Here is a 24749-nt window from a genome sequence, read left to right as displayed (position 1 = left end):
ACTTTCCCATCTGTTTTTATCCAGCAGTTATCTCATCTTATATTTAGATTGTAAGCTTTTTGGGGTAGGGACTCTGCTTCTGTTCCATGTTTGTATAGTGCCTAGCACATTGGGATCTTGGTCCCTGAGTAGGGGTCATGGGCACAATGGTAATATAAATAATAATAATTTGGGGGGATTGTGGACAAAGACACCAGGGTAAAATACTGTGCTTAGGAAAAAGCATGTGATCTTTTTGGTGACTATGCAGAACAGACCCTATTTATTCATACAGTCATCTTAAAAAAAAATCCCTGATCTCTTGTAAGAAATCTAACCCCACCCTTTGCAGTCACACAGCATGCAACTCAATGTAATTATTGCAGGAGGAGGAAGGGATGAATCAGTCCTACTGGAATTTGAACCTATGGTAGTTGTTTCACATTGAGCATTGACAATATACTTTGTACAGTTCCAGTGTTTCTCCTGGGATCTGAAAATCTTCCTTTCTCCTCATTTAGCCTCCCCTTTGTTTTTTCCTGCTTTTTAGGTTTCCTTTCTTTAGCAAGTAGACAGCTTTTAATTTCTATTTATTACTTCCACAGCATCAAAGATATATGCAGTGTTTTATATAACATGTAATTTACATAGGTCATTGACTTAAGGAGTTTACAGTTTAAACTGGGTGCCTGCAATATAAACAATAAAAGAAAGAGACATGGCAATGATGACATAGAATCATAGTCAGGAAAAAGGCAAAAGTTGAGAATGGGGGATGGGACAAATGGAATATTAATATCCCTTTGTATCATTTAATTCACACACATACACACACAGAGTGCAAAAGGTAATTTTACCACTAAGAATATGTTACTGCTTGTTTTCATTGTATCCATTTCCCTAAATATCTTTTTTATCCTTGATGGGGTTTGTCACCAAACCTTTAACCTAATTACAAAACATGGCTATGGGCCAATCTACAATGCAAATGAAGACCATTGTCTTGATTCTCCTCTCACTTACACTGGAGTAAATCCATGGTGTAGAACAAATGTGAAAGAAACTGGCTTGTGTTTTTAACAAGGTCGGGGGAAATGAGTGGACTTTTCTCTAACATTAATAGTCATGACCTTATTTCTGTGAATAGGGCTTCTTATAGAAAAAAATAACTCACCTAGTTTGTACAGTAATGTGCAGGATGGTTTTGCTGCAGAACTGTAAAAAAAGATGCAGTAGAGCTCTTTATTGGTAGAGTTACTGTTTATTGTGTCATGGTTGACAATTCTGAGTAGCATTACCCTTTTAAATATTGGGCCCTATCCAGCTAAAATGAGGTTGCATGACTACTGGCTCTAGGAAGAATGTGTACCTTTCTAGCCCCACTCACATCCCCAGGTTCACCTATTACACCCTTTAATCCTACCATTGTATATGGCAATCTGGCCCCTAGGATGACACTGATGTCTTCACCAAACATGTTCAGTGAGCCCCCTAATGTCCTACTATGAGACTATGCTTTCTTTCACTGACTGACTATCAGTTATTTGAGGAAGAAATTTAAAGAAGCCATGACCAAACTTATTGGACTCTTCCTGTTTGAAAGCTGGCAGATCAGTTTCACAGGTTAGCAAGGGAGAGGAAGAAAGATGCTTAGGTGGTCCAAAGTGTCTCTCTCTGCTCCACTCCAAAGGTAAGCAGGGTGCCCAATGTATTGTCTGTTGGGGATGGGAAGTCATCTTCCACATAGCATGGTACAATATAGAAGATAAACTATACAAGTGGACTGGGAGTATGCCTCATTAATGGGGGGAGAATATGAGATCCTACCAAACACACAGTTCCTAGGAAGTGGTTTCATATTATTTTAATATTCTAGGTCCATAAACCAACATAGGCCAGTACATACACATATGCTCTACAACTACAGAAGAATGAGCTTATGAGCCAAGTAAAATATTGGTTTGCATGAGCTCTCTCTCCCAGGCTGCTGTGCAACTCACTTCCAGAGCTTAGAAGGAGGCTGTTTTTGTTTTAGGGCATTAGCAGCTGGCTCACCTTTCTAATGAATGCCTCGGCTTGCTACAGAGTTAGTCTTCTTCTCTTTGTGTGACTCAGAAGATTGAGGCTATTTTATGGTGCTCCTGATCTATTATTATGGGTGGATCACATCACAACATTTATATTCAAGGTTAAACAAGGGTTTCTATTCCAAGACCCTTTTCAAGTGCAGTAACTCCTCACTTAAAGTCATCCCGGTTAACCTTGTTTCCTTGCTGATCAATTAGAGAACATGCTCATTTAAAGTTGTGCAATGCTCCCTTATAACATTGTTTGGCAGCCACCTGCTTTGTCCACTGCTTGCAGAAAGAGCAGCCCTTTGGAGCTAGCTGGTGGGGGCTTGGAACCAGGCAGCCCTCCATCAGCTCCCCGCTCCCCTAAGTTCCCTGTGCGGCAGCCGTCCAGCAGGCTATCAATTGTCTGGCAGTTCAGCTGTCCCTCCCCCAACTGCTGTGTGCTGCCCCTGCCCTCTGCCTTGGAGCTGCTCCTGGGAGTCTCCTGCTTGCTTTGCAGGGGAGCTAATGTCAGGGTGTCCCCTGCTCCTGCATCTTATCTACACAGAGCAAGAGAGGGACATGACAGGGCTCAGGACTGAGGGAGCTTGCTGGCAGCAGCTGCTGTTGTCTCAACTTGCTGATCTACTTTAAAAGGTACAGTGGGGCCAGCATACTTAAAGGGGCAACACTTGTCTCTCTCTCACACACACTGTTTGTATCTCTGTCTCCCTCTGCCATGCTGTCTCCCCTTCCTCCATTCATGCTGCCTTGTAGAGCATGAGGCTGCATTAACAACGTTTTAACCCTTGAGGGCTCAGCTGAGTGCTAGTTCATCATTTAGCAGTAAGACATTCCCTGGGAAATATTCCACCCTCTGATTTCATCACCTCAACCAAGCTTCACAATTAGGGTGACCAGAGAGCAAATGTGAAAAATCGGGATGGGGGTGAGGGGTAATAGGAGCCTATATAAGAAAAAGACCCAAAAATCGGGACCGTCCCTATAAAATCAGGACATCTGGTCACCCTATTCAAAATCATCATTGCTATGTATAGTATTAAATTGTTTAAAACTTATTTTGTGCATGTGTGTGTGTGTGTGTGTATATATATATATATATATATATATATATATATATATATATATATATATATAATCTTTTGTCTGGTGAAAAACATTTCCTTGGAACCTAACCCCCACATTTACATTAATTCTTATGAGGAAAGTGGATTCACTTAACATTGTTTCACTTAAAGTAGCATTTTTCAGGAACATAACTACAATGTTAAGCAAGGAGTTACTGTGCTTACAACTTTCTCCAGTTTTTATTTTTCAAGATGAATTTTCAATCTTTGGTCTCAGTATTTCTTAGCGAAGTTTGAACAAAAATGGTTGACCATTTTTGAGTTTGAAAAGAGTGGGAGACACCCCCCACCCTACGTTTGTCATTATAACCACTTTTTTTTCCAACCTCAACAGCAGGTGGTAGGAACTTGAAATGTAGGAAAGACTTAGGTAGTACCTAGGTCACAAATATGCTTTGCAGTGGTCGGGGAAAAATCTTTTTACATTTTGTCAAAATATAAGAGTTAAAAAAACATGCTTTGCCTATGCAGCACTGGTTACTCTTATGAATAGGAAACCAGAAGAAGGGATCAATCCTACATTCCTTGAACATGCAAAACTCCTACTAATTTAATTAGATCATAGGCAGACCTTTGATTTGTTCCTTTACAGTCATTCTTATATTGTGAGAGGCCTGGGTGGGTAGACTGAGGTCAAGGAGAAAATAAAATTATATTGCTTCCATGTAGAATCTTCCTACCTCCAGTCTGACACATCACTATATCACATTATTTTGTTTCTGTTCTTAGAGGAATTCCGTAGGGCCTTCTCAAAATATACAGGATCACCCAGGATAACTCCTTTCACAGACTCCCAATAACCTAATATTTGGTTCTCAAAAATTTTCATTCTATGGTAAACCAGAAAAAGCTCTGTCCTGGTTCCATGGACTACAGTTTGAGAAACCTCCGAACAAGAACAATTCTTAGCAAATACAAGTATATTTATAAACAGCTTCAGAAACAGTGACAGCCCCAAAGGAAAGGAGAGAGTTATGTAACACTTATAATTAAGAAGGATCCTGGAGTTTTGTCAGTTCTAATTTCTTTATTACCTGATTTTGCTCAAGCTTAATTTTCTCCTGCTGTTACTCTTTCTCCCCTTGGGAAATAAGTCTCATCTGTATCAGGTCAACCATTGTGAACATTAAGGCAAAATATAATTTAATTTTTTAGATTTGGCTGGTCTAGCTAGTTCCATTTACTATCCTCAGGGGTTTAGTTTTGTGTTTTTCTGTGCTGGCGAAGAAGCAGGTGGGAGGGTAGCATATCTCTTTACATACTTTCATACTTACATACAGGTAAGGAGGCTTCCAATATTTCAGTAGGAAGGATTTATTTTTGAGCTTAAATATTATTAATAATTGGATTGGTAATAAAAAGAAATCCAGATACACTAAAGAAATAATTCAGTTGGTCTTCTTTAATTGCGTTGGGTTTTGTGCAATTTTTCTTTTACCTCTTTATTCTTGCCTGCCTTTTGCTCCCTACCTTGTTTTGGATTATTTCCCCAGATCTCTTCTCCAATTATTTTCACATTTCCCTACTGGCTCTTTGTTTCAATCTCTTCCACCATCTCCCCCACCCAGCATCCAGCTCTTTGGTCAGAGAGACGGGATGGGGGAGAGGTTATCTTCCAAAATTCCATATCCTCTTACTTTCTTCCTCCATCTCATGGGCCTTGCATCATAGCTACATCCTACCAGTCAAAAAGAGCTGGATGCTGCTCCTTGAGTCAGCTACAGGAGCTGCTTAAGAAATCTATGAGGTACTCTCTCCCTTAGGGCTTGGTATACTGTCCCTTCAGAACTTGGTCCCAAATGAATATGCAAAAATGCTGATGACCAATGCAGCTCCCTGTCCTTTTGTCAGTCTTCTCTCTAGTAAATAAATAAATAATAGGAGAGATACCAATCTCCTAGAACTGGAAGGGACCTTAAAAGGTTATTGAGTCCAGCCCCCTGCCTTTACTAGTAGGACCATTTTTTGCCCCAGATCCCTAAGTGGCCCCCTCAAGGATTGAACTCACAACCTTAGGTTTAGCAGGCCAATGCTCAAGCCACACAGCTGTTTGTGATGTTGCACTCCCTAATGTTTTACGGAAATATGTTTATGAGTGTGAATATGATGTAACTGGAATATGCTTCATGCAAAAAGTCTCTTGTAAGGTATCATTACAAAGCTTATGATCTACTCAGTGTGTTCATCCTATTTGTTTGCATGTATTATTTCTATGTATGGAGTTAGGAGAAGCCATTAAGGGTGCTTCAGAATCAATGACCTGTAAATGGCTCTGTTTACTTGCAAACCTTCCTGGGTATGTGCGGGCCAGCCCTGGAAAAATGGAGGCTGGGGTCTCACAGGACAAGTGAACATGTCACCTGATACTGGATCCATCTTAAACCTGGTGCTTTTCCATTTAGAAGGAGGTGTAGGGACCCAGAGGGACAAAAGATTCCCGCCTTGTGCCAAACTATAACAGGGGGTGGAACAGGACAAAGGGGGCTGCCAGTCATGAGAAAACCCCTAGTTTCCACCTAAGATGTCTGCTGAAACTAACAAGGACTCTACCGGGGAAAGGATTGGGTCCAGACTAGGCAGGAGTCTAGTCTGTGAAAGAAGCTTACTGGAGCATCTCTGAGAGTGAGCTATTATCTGTAATCAGTTTCTTAATGTATTAGATTTAGACTTGCATGTTTTTGCTTTATTTTACTTGGTAACTAACTTTGTTCTCTCTGTTATTACTTGACACCACTTAAAATCCTACTTTTTATACTTAATAAAATCACTTTGATTAGTATACCCAGAGTAAGTGATTAATACCTGTGGGAGAAAACAGCTGTGCATCTCTCTCCATCAGTGCTATACAGGGCAGACAATTTATGAGTTTACCCTGTATAAGTTTTATATAGAATAAAATGGATTTATTTGGGGCTTGGATCCCATGGGGAACTGGGTGTTGGAAATAGGTGACCTGATCTGCAGCTCTGGGGGCATGGACCAGACCTGGGTCTGTATTGCAGCAGGCTAGTGTGTCTGGCTCAACAAGACAGGGTTCTGGAGTCCCAAGCTGGCAGGGAAAACGGGCTCAGAGGTAATGCCAACACGTCAGGTGACAGTCCCAAAGGGGTCACAATGCTATTTTGCTTACAAGTTAACTTTAATTGATTAAGCAGCAAAGAGTCCTGTGGCACCTTATAGACTAACAGACTAACACTAATTTAATTGATTAGTGTAACTTTACTGTTGTACAGTTCAGTTACACCTGTACCATGAAACAATATTTGGCACTTATGTAAAGCTATCTATCCTAACGTCTTGAATAACTGAACCTCAGAATATCAAAGGCAGTAATGTATATTATCTTAATTTTATAGATGGAGGAACTTGGTCACCATTCGTGTCAGAGGCAGGATTAGAACATGGGAATTCCCAGCTCTTACAGACATGTTCTGTTTACTGACTCATGCTGCTTCTCTACAAATGAGTGAAAAAGGCTTCCGGTAGCTTCTGGCACAGCACATTCTACCGTGAACTGAAAACAATGCTGTGTCCTTACTTATCCACACGTGACAGGTTTGATGGTTCTCTCAATCACCCCCCAAACTGGTGGTGTGGTTGCTGTAGCAGGAAGTGGAACACACTGTGCCCCTCTCTCTGTGCTGAGGGGAATGTGGACAGTTATGTTCTGCAAATGTAGCAAGAAAAAGGGAGCCAAACCGAGGTTTTTCAGAACAGGTTAGACAAACACCTGTCAGGAGGGACTATGTATAAGTAGACCATGCCTTGAGTGCAGGGGACTGGACTGGATGACCTAATGAGGTCCTTTCCAGTCCTACACTTCTGTTTCTCTGCTAGGGTGATCAGATGTCCTGATAAAATTGGGACCGTCCTGATATTTGGGTGGTTGTCCCGCATCCCGACCAAAAAGACGCAATTTGTCCTGATATTTTGCTCTGCCGGCAGCACTGTTTGTTTGTGTTTTTTCTCCACCGGTGGACCCCCCATCATATTTTCTTCACCTCATCTGGTCACCCTATTCTCTCCCCAGAAGTCATGCTTACAGGAAGGGGAAGGTATATTTAACACGTTAGATAAGCCGTACTAAGACGTGTGTTAAACTCCTACTGTGGACAAAGCAGGTTACCAGGCCAAGCTAGGCGGTAGGACCTTTTTCTCATAGTGTAAGTGTGACCCGTTAGCAGGCTGGTTACTACAGCACGGACTGAACTGGGAGCACCCTGGACTAAGAGCATCAGCTGCTTTATCTAAGGAGCCGGTGGCCGCGTGGAGCTGTCTCGTGTCTGAGCCCCGCAGCGACCCCCGAGGCCGACGGAGTCCCACGCGCAACGCAACGCAGGGCAGAGCTGCCGGTGGGGCCTTGAAGCCGGGACAAGGCTGGAGCTGTAACAACGCCCCCGGGTTACAGGGCAACGGCCGCTCGGCTGAGCTGTGACGAGCGTAGCCCTGACGAGGGCCACCGCCGGCAGCCGGTCTCCGCTGGAAGGGGGCGCGGCACCTCGCAGCCCATAGCCCGCCGGGCCCTCGTACCGCCCCTCGCCCCTCCCCGCGCGGCGCCGACTCACCCGCCCCCCGGCCGGCTCCGCGCCCAGCCGGCCCGCTGTGCTCTCGCGATGTGCCCGGCGCGCTCGCGCCTCCTCCTGCCGCGTCCCTCTCGCGAGATCGCTTCGACAAGATGGCGGCGGGGCCGAGCCGCTGAGCGGAGCGGCCGGAGGGAGGGAGGCTGGCTGTCGGCTCCGGGCTGTTTCCAGTGGGGATGCTGACGGGACGGGACTCGCCGCCGCGGCTCTGAGTGCCTCGTCCCCCCGCAGCGGCTCCGGCTCCCCCCGGCTGCGGCGAGTCCCCCCGGCGGGGCCCCCCCGTCCCCGGGGCCGCCGCTGGCGATGACCGGAGAGAAGCTGCGCTCGCTGCGCAGGGACCACAAGCCCAGCAAGGAGGACGGGGACCTGCTGGAGCCTGGCGAGGAGGAGGCGGCGCCCGCGCCCGGAGGCGTCTTCACGGGGGGCCGTGGGGGCAGCGGCAAGGGCGGCCGCGCCGGGGGCCACCGCATCTTCAGCAACCACCACCACCGGCTGCAGCTGAAGGGGGCCCCGGCGGCCCCCGCCACCCCGGGGGGAGTCAGCCCCGCCGCGGAGGCCGACAAGTGCCCAGGGCACTTCCCGGTGCACGAGTGTGTCTTCAAGGGGGACGTGAGGCGGCTCTCGGCACTGATCCGCACGCAGGGCATCGGCCAGAAGGACAGTCACGGTGAGTGTTGCCCCGACCCGCGCCTGCGGACAGCAGCCAGAGCCTCGGAGAGACCCTCCTCGCCCCCGCTCCCAGGAGAGAGCTGCCCCATCCCGTTCAGAGAGCGCCCACCGCCGTCCCTGTGCTCCGCCCTCGAGCTGCCAGAAGGACAGAATTCCCCCATATTCCAGTGGGTGCACCCTCCCTAACCCACGCACCCATCTCTCTGTCATCTACAGCCAGGGCATCTCCCAGAAAGATGGGCATGATCAGTGTGTCATAGGTACCTTCCCAAGTTACTTTCAGGAACCCCCTCATCCAGACCCAGCACACTTGGCCAGTAGGACAGCCACGTCTCCCATTTCTTGGGATTGCACCTCAGAAAAGCAGTCGTAGTGGGTTCTTCTTATTTGATGCACCCCCAAACAGTGGTCCACAACTGGGACATAGTGCAGATGGATTAGTGGGGAGATATTTCTACCCTACTCTGCTTGTAGAGAGGATCCCCAATTCCTTCCCATTTACCTATGTGATACATTATCCTGGATTCCATTCCCCTCCCTTGTGGAAAAACCTTTCCATATGTGGAACTACAGGATCAGTCAGAAAGATGACAGTGACTTTAATTCCCCCCCCCCCCCCCATATACTCTAGGAGGGAGATTCTTTATTCAGACACCTTGTGACATTACATAGGGTACAATCTGGACTGATAAACAGTTGTCCCCTCTCAGTTCTCAAACTTGGGGTGCCTTTTACATTGCTTTGCTGTAAGAGCTACCGCTCCTGGTCTGGTCACACTAAGGCTTTGTCTACACTGCGCACCTTTTAGCGACAGGGCTGTGTCACTATACCTGTGCTGCTAAAAGGCATGCAGTGTAGCCACTATTTGTTGGCAGGAGAACTCTCCCGCCGACAAAAAACTTCCACTCCCAACAAGCGACAGTAGCTTTGTTAGCAGGAGCACTCTCCTGCCAGCAAACCGCTGTTCACACTACTGTTCACAGCTTTTCATCAGCAAAACTTTTGTCGTTTGGGGGGGGGGTATTTTTATTTCACACCCCCTGAACAATACAAGTCTTTGTTGTTCAGTTTCCAGTGTTGACAAAGCCACAGCCTCCCTCATGTAAATTATACTGCAAGACTGCTACAGCCAGTAACCCTTGAATCACACTGCAGAGCAACACCAGCAAATTTCTAGGCCCAGATTTTCCCCCAGAAATGTACCCCTTGTACTGGCCAGCACTGTCCTGGATAATATAAGCTCATATATCAGAGGGGAAGCTGTGTTATTCTGGATCTGTAAAAGCAGCAAAGAGTCCTGTGGCACCTTATAGACTAACAGACATATTGGAGCATGAGCTTTTCGTGGGTGAATTTCGTGTTGCATCTGACGAAGTGGGTATTCACGCACGAAAGCTCATGCTCCCATACGTCTGTTAGTCTATAAGGTGCCACAGGACACTCTGCTGCTTTCATAAGCTCATACAGTCCACAATTTTATTAATAGAAAATGATATGCACAAATCCTGTTATCCCAAATTGAGCTTCCCAAACACACTTGTCTAGATAAAACAATAAAACAAGTTAATTAATTAGAGAGAGAGAGATTTTAAGTGATTATAAGTAATGAAGCATAACAGTCAGAATTGGTTAAAAGAAGATAAAAAGTAAATCTCAACTAATGCCAGACTTAACAAGATAGAGTGAATTCAAAACAAAGGCCTCTCTCACCACATGTTTTAGCATTCATACTGGCTGAATCTTTCAGTCAGGATCCTTCCCCAAGTCCAAAGCTGTTTCCTTTGTTCTTCAGGTATTGTGAATGCCATGGGTAGAGAGAAAGGAGGAATAATTTGAGGCATCTCCTCTCTCTAGCTCTTTCTCTTCTTTGAGAATCATCTCCTGCTGTGGTTCAGGAGACAAAAAGCCTATGTGGATGGGAAACCCCAGCTGTTCCTTTGTCAGGATGTAGATTTTCACCCACATCCTCTTTCCTGCCGAAGAATGGCCACTTAACCAGGTGGTGGTCCATTTGGTTTTGCTGACACCTGTCTGAGGAATTGGATAGCCTTTTGTCTCTGGAGAACTGGTTTGTGGTTGCCCCCACCAGACTTGGAACAGGTCGAGTAATAGCATACAGATGAATCCTGTAACTTTACATGCAATGTTGCCACACATGCTTTACCTGGACAATAATGATCAGCAGGTTATGAGTTTTCAAATGATACCTCACAAGGCATACTTTGCACCAAATTTATTGTAATCCTGTAAAAGAAGGGAACATGGGAGTACAGCTATCACATGCCCACTTTAAGGATCAGTGGGATTGGGACAGTTCAGAATTTGGAGGAGAATCCTGGGGATATTGCTTCCCTAGGAGGCCTTTTTCTCACCCAAAACCACTGGATTCGCCACAAGCCATGGAATTGAGTAGAAGAATAATCACTCCCAGTTCTTCTTACTGGACCACTCTCTCTTCCCCTGTGGTGACGCCCTCATCATCTTGCCTACCCCATTTATAGTGAATTCCTTTCAAGATTTCCTATTCCAGTTTGGCAGGGTAGATCCTTTGGAGCAGATTCTTTCTTACTTATAATCCAAGTGGATTCCCTGACACTATTCTTCTTCTATCTCTGTTTGTGGTAGTCTTGTGTGGGACCTGGCAGTTAGCGATAGACTCACTTACTATGATTTTTCTATCTCTTTGCAAAAGTAGGATTCATTGTCACCCTCCCCCTCCCTCTGCCCCACAACAGAAGAGAGTGAAGCCTTTCATCCTGAAACTATTGATGTAAGCGCAGTTTAGCAAGCTGCATTGTAGTGTAAGGCTGAAAAAGCTTCCAATATGTAACATCTTTGCACATGCTCATAACTTACTGATGTTCTGTGTTTGTGCAAATTCACCTCTGGACATAGGTCAGTTTGGGCTGGGGAAAAACTTTAAAATAGTCATAAGTGATTGAAAAATCACTTCCACACATGCTCTAAGACTTGAGTGGAAGGATTTGGGCAGAGTTTTTCCCCAGCTGAAGGACACTCTGGATGAGTGATCGTAACGTAAACTCTTGCACACAACAGTCCTTAAAAATATTCTTTAAAGTTATGGGTAGGAAAAAAGAGGATATGTGGGGGAAAATACAGTATGAGGATTTCTCTTTTAATGCAAGTGTAGGGCCTGTAACTTGTGTTGTATGCTTTGCAAATTCTAAATTTTGTTTTTAAATAAAAAAATCTTTCCTTTGCTGTGATACAGCTATCATAATGAAACAAATGTGCTACTTCCCTACTGATATAGCCTAATAGAATATGGTTTTTAGCTGTATAATAGCAATGGCAAAGGTGAAGACTTGCCTCCTTCCCTAATTCATAAGGTTTGAACGTTCAAAGCCTGAGCACGCTCCTTTAAATACCAGTATTATCTTAAACCTGAAGGGTTCCGATTAAACAGAGGATAAAACTGGAAAAATGTGAGGGGCAGGGGAGAAGGGGAAGGGATCTGCCTGCACTTCCAAGATCTGCAGGTATCTACAGGGAGGGTGACTCTACATATACACATTTTAAGATACCACTATATTCAGCCTTACAGACTCTAGGTAACTTTCTTTCTGGTTCCTTGGACGGTTGTGTAAGATAGGTTTTACTATTCCAAAAGAGCTTCGCTTGTTGTCCACACTTGCTTTATGGCTGTTTTTATATGCATTGTGGCATCATGTTAAGGGAAAAGATGGATTTTTATGCTGAACTGCTCCATGAAAACCATTAATTTGGTTTTTAGACTCCAGCATCTTCATCAAAAGTGTACAAACACTTGCAGCTAAAGCCTTTGACTCTCTACTTGTACAGGTGCTGGATTTTGCATATGAGCTTATAAAAATGTTTTGTGCATGCAAACTCTGGAACCTAAAACATATTAAAACATGCATGTGCACTAGTGTTAGCTTGGATGAGCCCCCAATGAAAGTCTGATCCTACATGTGCAAAGAACCAATATCTAGTGAACTTCAGTCTCTTAATTTGGTCTGTCATCTGTTGTTTTATGATGACAGGTCGCAAACTAATTTGATTTTTCTCTTTCCAAACTCTTATACTAATACACACAACAGCCACTTGAAGTTTACAGAATCATTTAAGTAGCTGTTAGTACAAATTAACTTTTAATATAAGTTTATGCATGTCAGACCTGTAATAGTTGCAAAACTATAAATGATCCAGTAGTTTATTCTCCAAAGCTGGCAGTGTTAATTAGAATTTGTGGCATTAGATGCATGATATACATGACAATTTTTAGGACACAGTAAGGTGGTGGCTGGAAAAATAAAGTGTGGAATGAGAATGAACCTGATTGATAATCTGTATTTTCCATATGTATCTGAGCCTGAAGAGGAGCTCTGTAAACTCAAAAGCTCACCCACCTTGTCTCTCTAATATCCTGGTATCAATACAGTTACAACAATACTTTGTCACATGTTTGGTATTTCATTCTCTTCCAAACATACCTCCTACCTCTTCTAAATTGCATCAAGTCCCAGGATGTTGCATGAGGTGCCTCGTTCCTTATTTATATATACTACATCAGGGATGAGCAAAGTATGGCCCACAGGCTGGATCCGGCCCCTCAGGGCTTTGGATCCGGCCTGGGGGATTGCCCCCGTGGTGCTGTGGGCCCCGCACCGCTCTCAGAAGTGTCTGGCACTGTGTCCTTGCAGTCCCCAGGTGGGCGAGCAGAGGGCTCTGTGTGTTCCTCTTGCCTCCAGGCACTGCCCCCCGTAACTCCCATTGGCTGGGAATGGGGAACCGTGGCCAATGGGAGCGTCGGGGGAGGTACCTGGAGGTGCGGCAAGGGCAGCGTACGTGGAGCCCTCTGTGTCCCCACCTCCCCCCAGGGGCCGCAGTGCTTTCTGGAACGGCGGGGGGCCGGGGACAGGGCAGGCATGCAGGGAGCTTACCTTGGCCCCAATGCACGCCGCTACCACCGCGGAGCTGCTTTACGTAAGCAGTGCTGGAGCCCAAATCCCGCCCTCCCAAATCCCTGCCCTAAGCCCCCTGCCTGCACCTCACACCTCTCTTGCACCCCAACCCCCTGCCCTGAGCCCCCTTTGCAGTCTGCCCCCCTCCTGCACCCCAACTCTTCCCTGAGCCCCCTCATACATCCCACACCCCTCTTCTGCCCCAATCCCTTGCCCTGAGCCCCTTCCTGCACACCGCACCCCCCTCCTGACCCCCAGCTCCCTGCCCTGCATACAATTTCCCCACCCAGATGTGGCCCTCGGCCCAAAAAGTTTGCCCAACCCTGTACTACATTGTACTACTTTCATTTCCTCTTTTTGTATTACTCCAGTAATAGTCTGCTTAGTCTCTGTCCCTTTTGTGTATGTAGTCTCAATCACTGTAAAAAGCAAGGTCTTACAGCCTTTTACAGTAACTTCCTATTTCGTAAGTGACTTGCTTGGTGTTTCTATTATAGAATGGATTCTGTTATAAACTGGGTTCTCTTACAATATAGATTTTACAATAGTGATGCATATGTTAGTGCTCTAATAGTATTAAATCAAAATTCCTTACAGTAAAGTATCAAAAAGCTGATTATAGTTTTGTCATAATTTACAGTGTACATAATATAGTCTCTGTCTGAGTAAGAAAAGTTAATCTTACTACATGGCTCTTACAGATGGTTTCCGATTGCTACTAATTTTGCATTAGAATTTCTAAAAACAGGTAAAATTTTAGACTTTTAGTTATCGACTGTAGTTGTAATTTAATTTAGTTGTAATTAGATTGTAGCAATCCTAACACTATTTTTAAAAAACCTATATTATAGCTTCCCTAAACATAGTACACACTGATACTTGATAATACTCTTGAAGCCTTATTTTCAATGCCATAATTAATAAGCCTAAGGTGACTGGCACATTTAATATGGAGTTCAATAAGACTTCAAGACTGTTGTATGTTAGGATTGCCTGCTTCCATTTATCTGGAATTCTGTTGATTTTTTTTTTAATCCAAATTCCATAGATACTAATTAAATTGTAAGGCCAAGACTTTGTGCAATTTACTGGTACAGTTGAACCCATTTATCTCGACCTCGGTTAACTTGCCAACCCTATTAAGTCGACATTTTACAAGTGGAACCGCCAAACTCCCTCTTTGTCTTATGGGTTTCTCATCCCTTATGTCGATTCCCCGAACCCTAATATCTCGAGCCCGGCTCCCCGCGTCCCTGACCCACCGTGTCCCCAGCCGCCCGCTCCCCGGCTCTCCAGCTGCGCGGTTCCCCAGCCGCCCGCTCCCCGCGTCCCCAGCCGCCCGCTCCCCGCGTCCCCAGCCGCCCGCTCCCCGCGTCCCCAGCCGCCCGCTCCCCGCGTCCCCAGCCGCCCGCTCCCCGCGTCCCCAGCCGCCCGCTCCCCGCGTCCCCGACCCACCGTGTCCCCAGCCGCCCGGCCCCGCATACCCGGTCCCCGCCCGGCCCCGCATACCTGGTCCCCGCTTCGCCTGCCGCCCGCCCACCCGGCTCCGCTTCGCCGCCGCCCGCCCCGGCATACCCGGTCCCTGCCCGTCCCCGCCCGCCTGGCCCCGCATACCTGGTCCCCGCTTCGCCTGCCGCCCGCCCGCCCGGCTCCGCTTCGCCGGTCCCCGCTTCGCCGCCCGCCCGCCCGGCCCCGCATACCCGGTCCCTGCCCGTCCCCGCCTGCCCGGCCCCGCATACCCGGTCCCTGCCCGTCCCCGCCGCCCGCCCGGCCCCGCATACCCGGTCCCTGCCCGTCCCCGCCGCCCGCCCGGCCCCGCATACCCGGTCCCTGCCCGTCCCCGCCGCCCGCCGGCCCCGCATACCCGGTCCCTGCCCGGCCCCGCCGCCCGCCCGGCCCCGCATACCCGGTCCCTGCCCGGCCCCGCCGCCCGCCCGGCCCCGCATACCCGGTCCCTGCCCGTCCCCGCCGCCCGCCCGGCCCCGCATACCCGGTCCCTGCCCGTCCCCGCCGCCCGCCCGGCCCCGCATACCCGGTCCCTGCCCGTCCCCGCCGCCCGCCCGGCCCCGCATACCCGGTCCCTGCCCGGCCCCTCCGCCCGCCCGGCCCCGCATACCCGGTCCCTGCCCGGCCCCGCCGCCCGCCCGGCCCCGCATACCCGGTCCCTGCCCGGCCCCGCGCCCCGCCGGCCCCGCATACCCGGTCCCTGCCCGGCCCCGCCGCCCGCCCGGCCCCGCATACCCGGTCCCAGCCCGGCCCCGCCGCCCGCCGGCCCCGCATACCCGGTCCCTGCCCGGCCCCGCCGCCCGCCCGGCCCCGCATACCCGGTCCCTGCCCGGCCCCGCCGCCCGCCCGGCCCCGCATACCCGGTCCCTGCCCGTCCCCGCCAGCCCGTCCCCGCATACCCGGTCCCCGCCCGGCCCCGCATACTTGGTCCCCGCTTCGCCTGCCGCCCGCCTGCCCGGCTCCGCTTCGCCGGTCCCCGCTTCGCCGCCCGCCCCATCCGCCCGGCTCCGCTTCGCCCGCCCGGCCCCGCATACCCGGTCCCTGCCCGTCCCCTCCCGCCCGCACGGCCCCGCCCGCCCGGCCCCGCATACCCGGTCCCTGCCCGCCCGGCCCCGCATACCCGGTCCCTGCCCGCCCGCCCGGCCCCGCATACCCGGTCCCTGCCCGTCCCCGCCCGCCCGGCCCCGCATACCCGGTCCCTGCCCGTCCCCGCCCGCCCGGCCCCGCATACCCGGTCCCTGCCCGTCCCCGCCCGCCTGGCCCCGCTTACCCGGTCCCCGCTTCGCCTGCCGCCCGCCCGCCCCGCTTACCCGGTCCCCGCTTCGCCTGCCGCCCGGCCCGCTTACCAGGTCCCGCTTCTTTGGCTGCCCGGCTCCGGGTCCCCGTCCCGCTTTGCCGGATCCAGCCACGTGCAGGCACCGCGGTAAGGGGGCAGGGAGGGGGTGTTGGAGAGAGGGCAGGGGAGTTCAGGGGTGGGGGGGTGGATAGGGGTTTATCTCGATCATCGGTTATCTGGACTATTTTTGGCAAACCCCTAGGCCGGCGACATAACAGGGTTCAACTGTACTAGGAGACTCGTAGGAGAATTTTGTGTGCTGTAAAACAATTTTGGCATTTTATCAGCTTGAGACTTAAATTTGCCCCTTAAATTCCATCCCAACAAACCAAAGTCAGGCCCTGGAGGTTTCTTAGATTAGGCTAATGAACTGGCTAGTGGAGGTGCTCTGCAAAAAGTTGCGCCTGGTTGGTTTTCAGTGATAATCTGTTACAAACTAGTCACTCATAGTTCGTACTGAAATAGTTATTCTCTCACCCCTAAAAAAGAAGAATATTTGTTAGACACCTTTCCATTAAAACATTGTTGTAAGTGTGACTGGGTGCAATTTCCATCTTAACCTTTACTTTCTTTAGTTCTTCTATGGGCTGTAGATACAAAAGTCCTTATAAAATATTCTTGCTATCTTTTCAAGCTGTCTCAGCCTCTGTGCCCCTACTGGTATAGTCTGGCCCAGGGCCAGCCATGTCTTTTGACATCACATTCTTGAAATACTACTCTACTCCACTGCCTCTTCCCTTGTGCCCTCTTCAAACCAATTCATCACCACATGCCCATTTTAGAGTATCTTATCCTGTGATAATTAAGTAGAAGATGCTTTAGTATTTGTAACATGAAAAAAAAGGACTTTTGTCTGATTTTGTTCATTTACTAGTGCTGTGTGCACAATATAGTATGATGAATGCTTAATTCCAAACTAAAACATTTTTCAAGTAAATATTCCTCACACTTTTAAGCAGTATGTTCACATTCTTAAATAAGTTTAGGAAACTAGCAATCTAACCTAATGGGCTTGATTTAAAAAAAAAAAAGGGAGGGTGAGTTAAGGCCCTCAAAATTTGGCCATATATCAGCATACTTTTGAATGATAAGATGTTAATACCATGGTTTTTTAAAAACAAATTCTCAACTGTTGTTCAGTGTGGAAGATTCCTATGCCAGCAGGCTCCTATCATCTTCAAGCAACCCCTTTTCAATTTATAGTAGTAAAATAATGTCCTGTTTGTGCACTTCATCTAATGTTCTACATTGTGAAAAAAATTATATAGATACTCACCTTACAATGTAACTTGCATTTCTTGCTTTTATACTACCTTTCCATTTGCTTTCACTCTTCTCATAATAGACCATAATGTTTCTTCATTACCTTCTATGTCTTCTTCCTATGTTGTGCTTTGTACTGTTTCCTCATTTTCCCCTTCATGACTCTCCCCCTCTACCAGACTTTTTCTAACTTATCCCATCAGTGTTCCCTCTCCCTCCATGCTCCCCTACTCACAGAAACATAGGCCAGGCATCTAACAGACAGAAGACTAAGGACCAATATGAAAGAATGGTGGCCTTATTGTTCCGAGGCAGTGCCCAGGTGAGAAGCCAAGATATTTTTCTGAACAAATTGCTGTCAAAGGTGAGGGTACTGGGATTCCTGTGAGTACTGTTCCTGGGTTTTGCTTAAGGAGCTTCAGCCTCTGTCTGATAAATTGGCTGCTGGGGAAAAAGGAGAACTCTCTCTTTTCTTACCCCAGACTTTCCTCACACTAGAAGCTCCTGACTTTTGTAATGACAGTTGAGAATCTGTTACTTTTCCTCTCCTCTAGCTTCTTGGCTAACGTAATGTGTATATCTCATTTTTTCCTTGTCGTCCCTCATCTGTCATATCAACCTGTTGTATTGTCTTAGAGTTAGTCAGCAAGAGCTTTGGGGCAGGGACCCCACTTGTTATGTTCCTGTACAGTGCCTAGCACAATCCTGGTCCCGACTGAGGCTCCTTGGCACTAGCACAATTCAAATAATAAATAAGAGCAATACTCTACTCTTCCATGATCTTTTAATTTATTTTTTTAAGTCCCTTTTCCTGCTGACTATCTCCAGTGACTGCATCTGTTGCTGAGAGCTTTCCCAGTCACCGGTAGAATGAAATTGGTCAGAGTTCTGAATAGCACTTATGAAGAGTAGTAAGGCTCTGGTTAGTTTTCATTTTGTTAAAGCTTCGCAAAGTGCTATGACCTATCCCAGGTATTGGAACTCTGCCTGTGTGCAGACTGGGAAGTCAATTTTCTGAGAGTATATGCCTGGTTGACATTTGAAAGAATTTTTGGGATCATAAGGCTTAATATTCTAAATGAAAAATTTAGATTCTACAGAAGCTGATGGCATTTGTACGGAAAAGATTCCTACTCACCACAGGTGCATAGGTGAGTGGACTTTAAAATCCCTGCTTACTCCCGACTCACATTTTTTAGATTACTTGTGTGGGATTGTGATGTTAAACTTATTCTATTGTAGAATGACTACTTCCTTGTGTGAGGTCACATAATTAAGTGGCCATTTCCTGCTTTCTGCAGAGAGCATAGTTTGGTGCAAAAATATTCTTATAATAAGTGAATGTTAGCTTGGCTGTTGTGAGTTGATATTGCATAAGGAACTAGGACATAGCAGTCTGAGATGCTGTTAGTGACCTAGAGAGGAGAATGGTTTTCACAGCACATCTTTTTGACTGATTCATGAAGTTGCATTTATGACCTCTCTGTTGGTGACTGTTCACCTGTCTGGGCCAGAGATTTTATGATGTCTGCTTTAAAGCCATAGGTATGAAGCTATTGACTTAGTGCCTAGAGAGAACCTATGAATTTTTGGGGTTATTTCTCACAAAAGTATACAAAGAAATATCACTTCCTTGCATGTGGTGTTAGCACTTCTTACTGTTTTCTGCAGTGCTGCTTTAAAGTAACAAGTGCATCCAGACTTACACATAGTTACAAGAAATGCAAGTTTAGTGTTTGTTAGTTTTTAGTTTCAATAAACATTTTTGCTAAAAATCAATAGAATAGTTAAATATATGCAGTTAAATGGAAAAATATAGCAACATTAGGTTGCACAAATAAAATCAGTCAGGGAATTTAAAAGGTAAGGTTCCAATACATTAACCTAGAAGAACAGTGTTCTGTATAATTCATGGTACATACTTCATGACAGAGCTACAAAATATGCTACTTGTTGTGATCCAGGGGCCTCTTGATGCCATTTGGCAAAGGGGACGGGATGCATAGAGTTTTACAGGGATCCTATTAGATCAGGAATATGCATAATAATCCACCGAAGGGTGTTATGTGAAGTTTCTACTGTGAGCCAGTAGCCCGCTGGTTGTCATAATAATTTCAAAATGTATGTATAGATAATATTTAAAAATTGTGTATCTGTACTGGAAATTATGTTCTCTAAACCTGTGAGTTGAGGCAGGTAAACAGAAGGTGACATGCATAAGACTACCCCCTACCTGGAAGGAGCCAATAGACACTTACACAATATCCACATAGGGAGGTATTTGCATTCAGATTCAAAATGCTAATCGAGAGGAAGTTTACAGGAGGAAATAAAACAATGGGATGGTATCTTGTTTATGAGTAAAGGCAATGGATTATTGGCGTATATGTCGGGTGCAGAGGTACTCCCTGGATCTTTTCCACTGAGAAGGCAAGATGACAGTGTTGCTTTTTTCATGAACAGGAGATCCTAGCCAAGCCTGCCTGTAACATGCTGGAAGGATTTTAGGTGAGCTTTTGCTCTATAAGACATGACAGTAACTAGTTAAACCTAGGTTCTAGAATGCAATGTGTTTATTTTATATGTAATCATTTGTTTCCAATATTTATACTTGCTGTTTACTTTAAGTAAAGAGTCTTTACTTAAATAAACTTTTGCTCATTTCCACTATAAACATACCTAATGTGCTGTGTTAAGTGGAGCTGTAATCTGAGGAGTAACTGGTAAACTGGGCATACTGTTCCTTTGGGAGCAGTGAATCTGTGAATTCTGTGATTGTTCAGTGGACCAGGGGCTGGACACTCCTGGGAGGTGCTTGGAGGACTTGATAGTTGGAGTAAGCCTGTTGCTAACCAGTGTAGAGGGAAAGCGGAACCTGCGAAAGGCTAAGAAGTGAGAGTGCTTGTGTTGCCTGTGGCCCATTGAGTCAGAGAGTTGACGTGGTTCTTCACGCTAAGGGTAGGTGATAGCAAGGTGCCTCACAATCCTGGGTGCTCCTAGAGAGTGTGTCACTCATGTAGGCAAAAAATTAGGAATGGAAAATGCAACATGTCTGCAATATGGGTGAGTTGATATTTCTGTTGGTAACTGGGCATTTCTTGCTTTTTTGTGTGCAGAGTTGATGTTGCATTAGCATAGCTACATTGATTATTTGTATTTCGTTTTTTATAAGAGGGTGAGAAGTTCCTGTTGGACATTGATCCAATTAGACTCAATTTCATGCTAAACACCAGAACTTCAAATGAATTAAGGAATTTTGCTTATGCTCTCCCCCAAGGCTGGATTGAAGAATTTTGAGACACTGTACACTATGGAAATTGGGGGGCTCCTTACCTTCATTAAGGGACCTGAGAAACTGGACACCTCCCAGAAGCCCCACATGTCTGATTGCCATGACCGTCCAGGAGAGCATCAACTATCTAGGGTGCAAAACCTGAGCAGTGCTGCAACCTTGTGTGCAAGGTCCAGGGCCGGTTCCAGCGTTTTTGCCGCCCCAGGCGGCAGGGAAGGGGGGGGGGGCGAAAAACGTGATCGGTGGCACTTCGGCGGCAGCTCCACCGCCGCCACTTTGTTCTTTGGTGGCAGGTCCTTCCCTCCGAGAGGGACTGAGGGACTCGCCGCAGAAAAGCTGTACGTGCCGCCCCTTTCCGTTGGCTGCCCAAGCACCTGCTTGCTTTGCTGGTGCCTGGAGCCGGCCCTGGCAAGGTCACAATGCTACTTATTGATGTTTGACCTGCCTCCCTCCGGTCCTTCCCTGCCGTTCCCCAAATCCTGACTCATGATGGGAGGAGACTGGGTGGGGCAAACCTGGTCCAAATGGCATCACCTCTACGAGGCAGAAAAGAGGGTCAGTTCCCCTCCTCTCCCCCTTAGCCCAAACCTTCCTTTTCCCTTTATGGTGCTTGGGGGCCCCCCATCAACCTTACTACTCTGGCCTATGACCCCTACCCACCATCCCCCCCAGTTGAAGGCACCCATGTGAACAGGGAGCCTCAGCTGCCACATCAGCATATTGAGAGGCCAGCCTGTGGAGTGAGACCTGGGGTTTGTGCTGGCAGCACTCCCATCGACCATGTGACTTGCAAACAGTAATGGAAGCTCTCTGCTGAGTCAGTATGGCTATTCTCAAAGAACTTCATAGCTGCATTGTCTGTCTTATACACTATCATTGTTCCAACTAATAATAAAAGAGAACCTGTCAGGATTAAAACTGCATTACAAATAGTTTGTGTTAAAAGTAAAGCCTTTGGCCAAGATTTCTAAAAAATGTATATCTAAAAGTAAGCGCCTAAATAAATTTGACCTGATTTTCAAGTGTGGACTTATTTAGAAGCATAGTCTTATTCATTCAGATTTGAAATTTTTTGCCTGAAGGAGCCTTATTTATGACACTTTACTACTAATTTCATTCAACTTGGAGCAGATAGTATAATTCTAGTGGATGTGTGTAGCAATAAGAAAAATAGGGAATTATTGGTCTCTCTTTCTAGTTCTTATGCACTAACAGAGTTGCAGTATTTGGGTAGCAAACACTGTTGGAGGACATTAAATTTCAATGGAAAAAAGTGACACTTGAGGCCTGAACTACCGTGGTGTCCCTTTTGTAATAGACATTTTGCTGGCACTTGTGTAATCATCTTGATCATTCTGCAGAGCAGAAGCTGGTGGTTTTATAGATTCCATTCAGCTACAGTAACTCCTCGCTTAACGTTGTAGTTATGTTCCTGAAAAATATGACTTTAAGCAAAACGATTTTAAGCGAATCCAATTTCCCCATAAAAATTAATATAAATAGGGGGAGTTAAGTTCCAGGGAAATTTTTTTCACTGGACAAAAGACATATATGCGCGCGCGCACACACGCTCTACACCTCTACCTCAATATAACGCGACCCAATATAACACAAATTTGGATATAACGCGGTAAAGCAGTGCTCCGGGGGGCGGGGCTGCGCACTCCGGTGGATCAAAGCAAGTTTGATATAACATGGTTTCACCTATAACGCAGTAAGATTTTTTTGGTTCCAGAGAACAGTGTTATATCGAGGTAGAGGTGTATAAGTTTTAAACAAACAATTTAATACTGTACACTGCAATGATGATTGTGAAGCTTGGTTGAGGTGGTGAAGTCAGAGGGTGAAAGAGGGTGGGATATTTCCCAGGGAATGCCTTACTGCTTGGGGGAGGGATAGCTCAGTGGTTTGAGCATTGGCCTGCTAAACCCAGGGTTGAGAGTTCAATCCTTGAGGGGGCCACTTAGGGATCTGGGGCAAAAATTGGTCCTGCTAGTGAAGGCAGGGGGCTGGACTTGATGACCTTTCGAGGTCCCTTCCAGTTCTAGGAGATTGGTATATCTCCAATTATATTAGAACAGCTGAGCCCTCAAGGGTTAACACATTGTTGTTAATGTAGCCTCACACTCTGCAAGGCAGCACAAATGGAGGGAGGGGAGACAGCATGGCAGACAGAGACACACTGTGTGTGTGTGTGTGTGTGTGTGAGAGAGAGATGCATGTTGCCCCTTTAAGTATGCTGACCCCACTCTAGGTACATTGTCTTTTTAAGTAGATCAGCAAGTTGAGAACAGCAGCTGGTGCCAGCATGCTCCCTCAGTTCTCAGCCCTGTCATGTTCCCTCCCAGCTCTATGGAGATGGGGCTAAGCGGTGGGCAGGGGCAGGGGGGAGGGGGACACCCTGACATTAGCCCTCCCTCCCGCCCCCGCACAGCAGGCAGGAGGCTCCCGGGAGCAGCTCCAAGGCAGAGGGCAGGAGCAGCACATAGCAGTGGGGAGAGGGACAGCTGAACTGCTGGCAATTGGTAGCCTGCTGGGTGGCTGCCACACAGGGAACTTAGGGGAGTTGAGAGCTGATGGGGGGCTGCCGGTCCACCCTGGTTCCAAGCCTCCATCAGCCAGCTCTAAAGGCCTGCTCTTTCTACAAGCAGTGGACAAAGCAGGCGGCTGCCAAGCAATGTTATAAGGGAGCATTGCGCAATTAGCATGTTCTCTAATTGATCATCAATGAAACAATGTTAACCGGGACGACTTTAAGTGAGGAGTTACTATATTTGAGACTCCAGGAGTCTGTTAGATCAGCACAGTCTTATTTAGTGTATTACTTATACAGCTTAATAGGTGAGCATGATGCTCAACAGGCCAAAAAGAAAAGGTGGGGTGGCACCTACCCAGAGGACACTACAATCCTAATTAGCTATAATAGAGCTAGGTGGATGGAGTATTGGAGGTTAGGGTGTGACGGGATCGCTGGGGTGCAGCCTAGGACTGCTGTGCCCGCTTAACTCTCCAGCCTGGGCTGTCTCTCTCAGTGCTTTGCTAGGAACAAGCAGCAAACCCCTCCAGGTGCTGTTACCATTCCGTACAACCGCATGCGGAGCCCCACACCCAGCTACATTGCATGAATGCTCCCAGAGCCACTCATGAATCTCAAAGAAAGGCACCAGCCAAATCCTCCCAGCCTTGTACCCTAGGAATATACCGTCTTGCACTGCTCAAGACCCTTTCTTGAGCATTGCAAGTTTATTAATTGGTTCACCACTTCATCAATGGAAAGTATACACCAGCCTTCAAAAACCTGAGCAGATTTACCAAGCACTTTAGGCAAACTCACTGTTTATCTTTAACAGTAAAACAAATTTATTGATTACAAAAGATATTTTGTAACCACTTAAAATCTAAAATATAAGCACGTAGTCTAAATTCTCAACCCTATTAGACTGGGCAACATCAAGATTAAACAATTTTAACTGTATATTGCAAGTATCAGAGGGGTAGCCGTGTTAGTCTGGTTCTGTAAAAGCAGCAAAGAATCCTGTGGCACCTTATAGACTAACAGACGTTTTGCAGCATGAGCTTTCGTGGGTGAATACCCACTTCTTCGGATGCAAGAAGTGGGTATTCACCCACGAAAGCTCATGCTGCAAAACGTCTGTTAGTCTATAAGGTGCCACAGGATTCTTTGCTGTATATTGCAGTTCATAGTACACAGGTTTCACCCTTGAAACCTGGGCCAGTCTCCTCTGTTGGAGTCTTCAGTCTTCTGAGAGTCTTTGTTGCTTGCAGCATAGGTGAGGGGAGGAAAAAAGGCGAAGCACGAGACCACTGTGTTCTGCCTTTAGCAATACTGTCTCCCCTTCCCTCCCCTTCCTTCATCCCAAAGTAGGAAGTTATGCAGATTGGATACTTATCAAGTGTTGTTGATGGCCTTACTATGTTTGTTTGACCACTGAGACTTTTTTTTACATTTTAAGGAGGA

At 46.9% G+C, this 24749-nt stretch overlaps 2 protein-coding genes across 2 annotated transcripts in view; one reads left to right on the top strand and one right to left on the bottom strand.

Moving 5' to 3' along the window:
- The window catches only part of CTH (cystathionine gamma-lyase), a 50840-nt gene extending 42987 nt beyond the window's left edge, over window positions 1-7853 (bottom strand). Inside the window, exon 1 of the mRNA XM_045026868.1 lies at window positions 7744-7853. The gene's annotated coding sequence lies outside the window, so the exon portion shown is untranslated. The remainder of the gene's footprint in view (window positions 1-7743) is intronic.
- Window positions 7854-7875: 22 nt separating this feature from the next.
- ANKRD13C (ankyrin repeat domain 13C) overlaps window positions 7876-24749 on the top strand; it is a 54942-nt gene continuing 38068 nt past the window's right edge. The window contains exon 1 of the mRNA XM_045026866.1: window positions 7876-8425. Within this exon, the coding sequence (XP_044882801.1) occupies window positions 8062-8425 (364 nt within the window). The 5' untranslated portion in view covers window positions 7876-8061. The remainder of the gene's footprint in view (window positions 8426-24749) is intronic.

The sequence above is a fragment of the Mauremys mutica genome, chromosome 8 (genome assembly GCF_020497125.1).
Source record: "Mauremys mutica isolate MM-2020 ecotype Southern chromosome 8, ASM2049712v1, whole genome shotgun sequence".
NCBI lineage: Eukaryota > Metazoa > Chordata > Testudines > Geoemydidae > Mauremys > Mauremys mutica.
The sequence above is the reverse complement of the archived record's forward strand: the minus strand, read 5'-3'. Positions and strand labels throughout refer to the sequence as shown.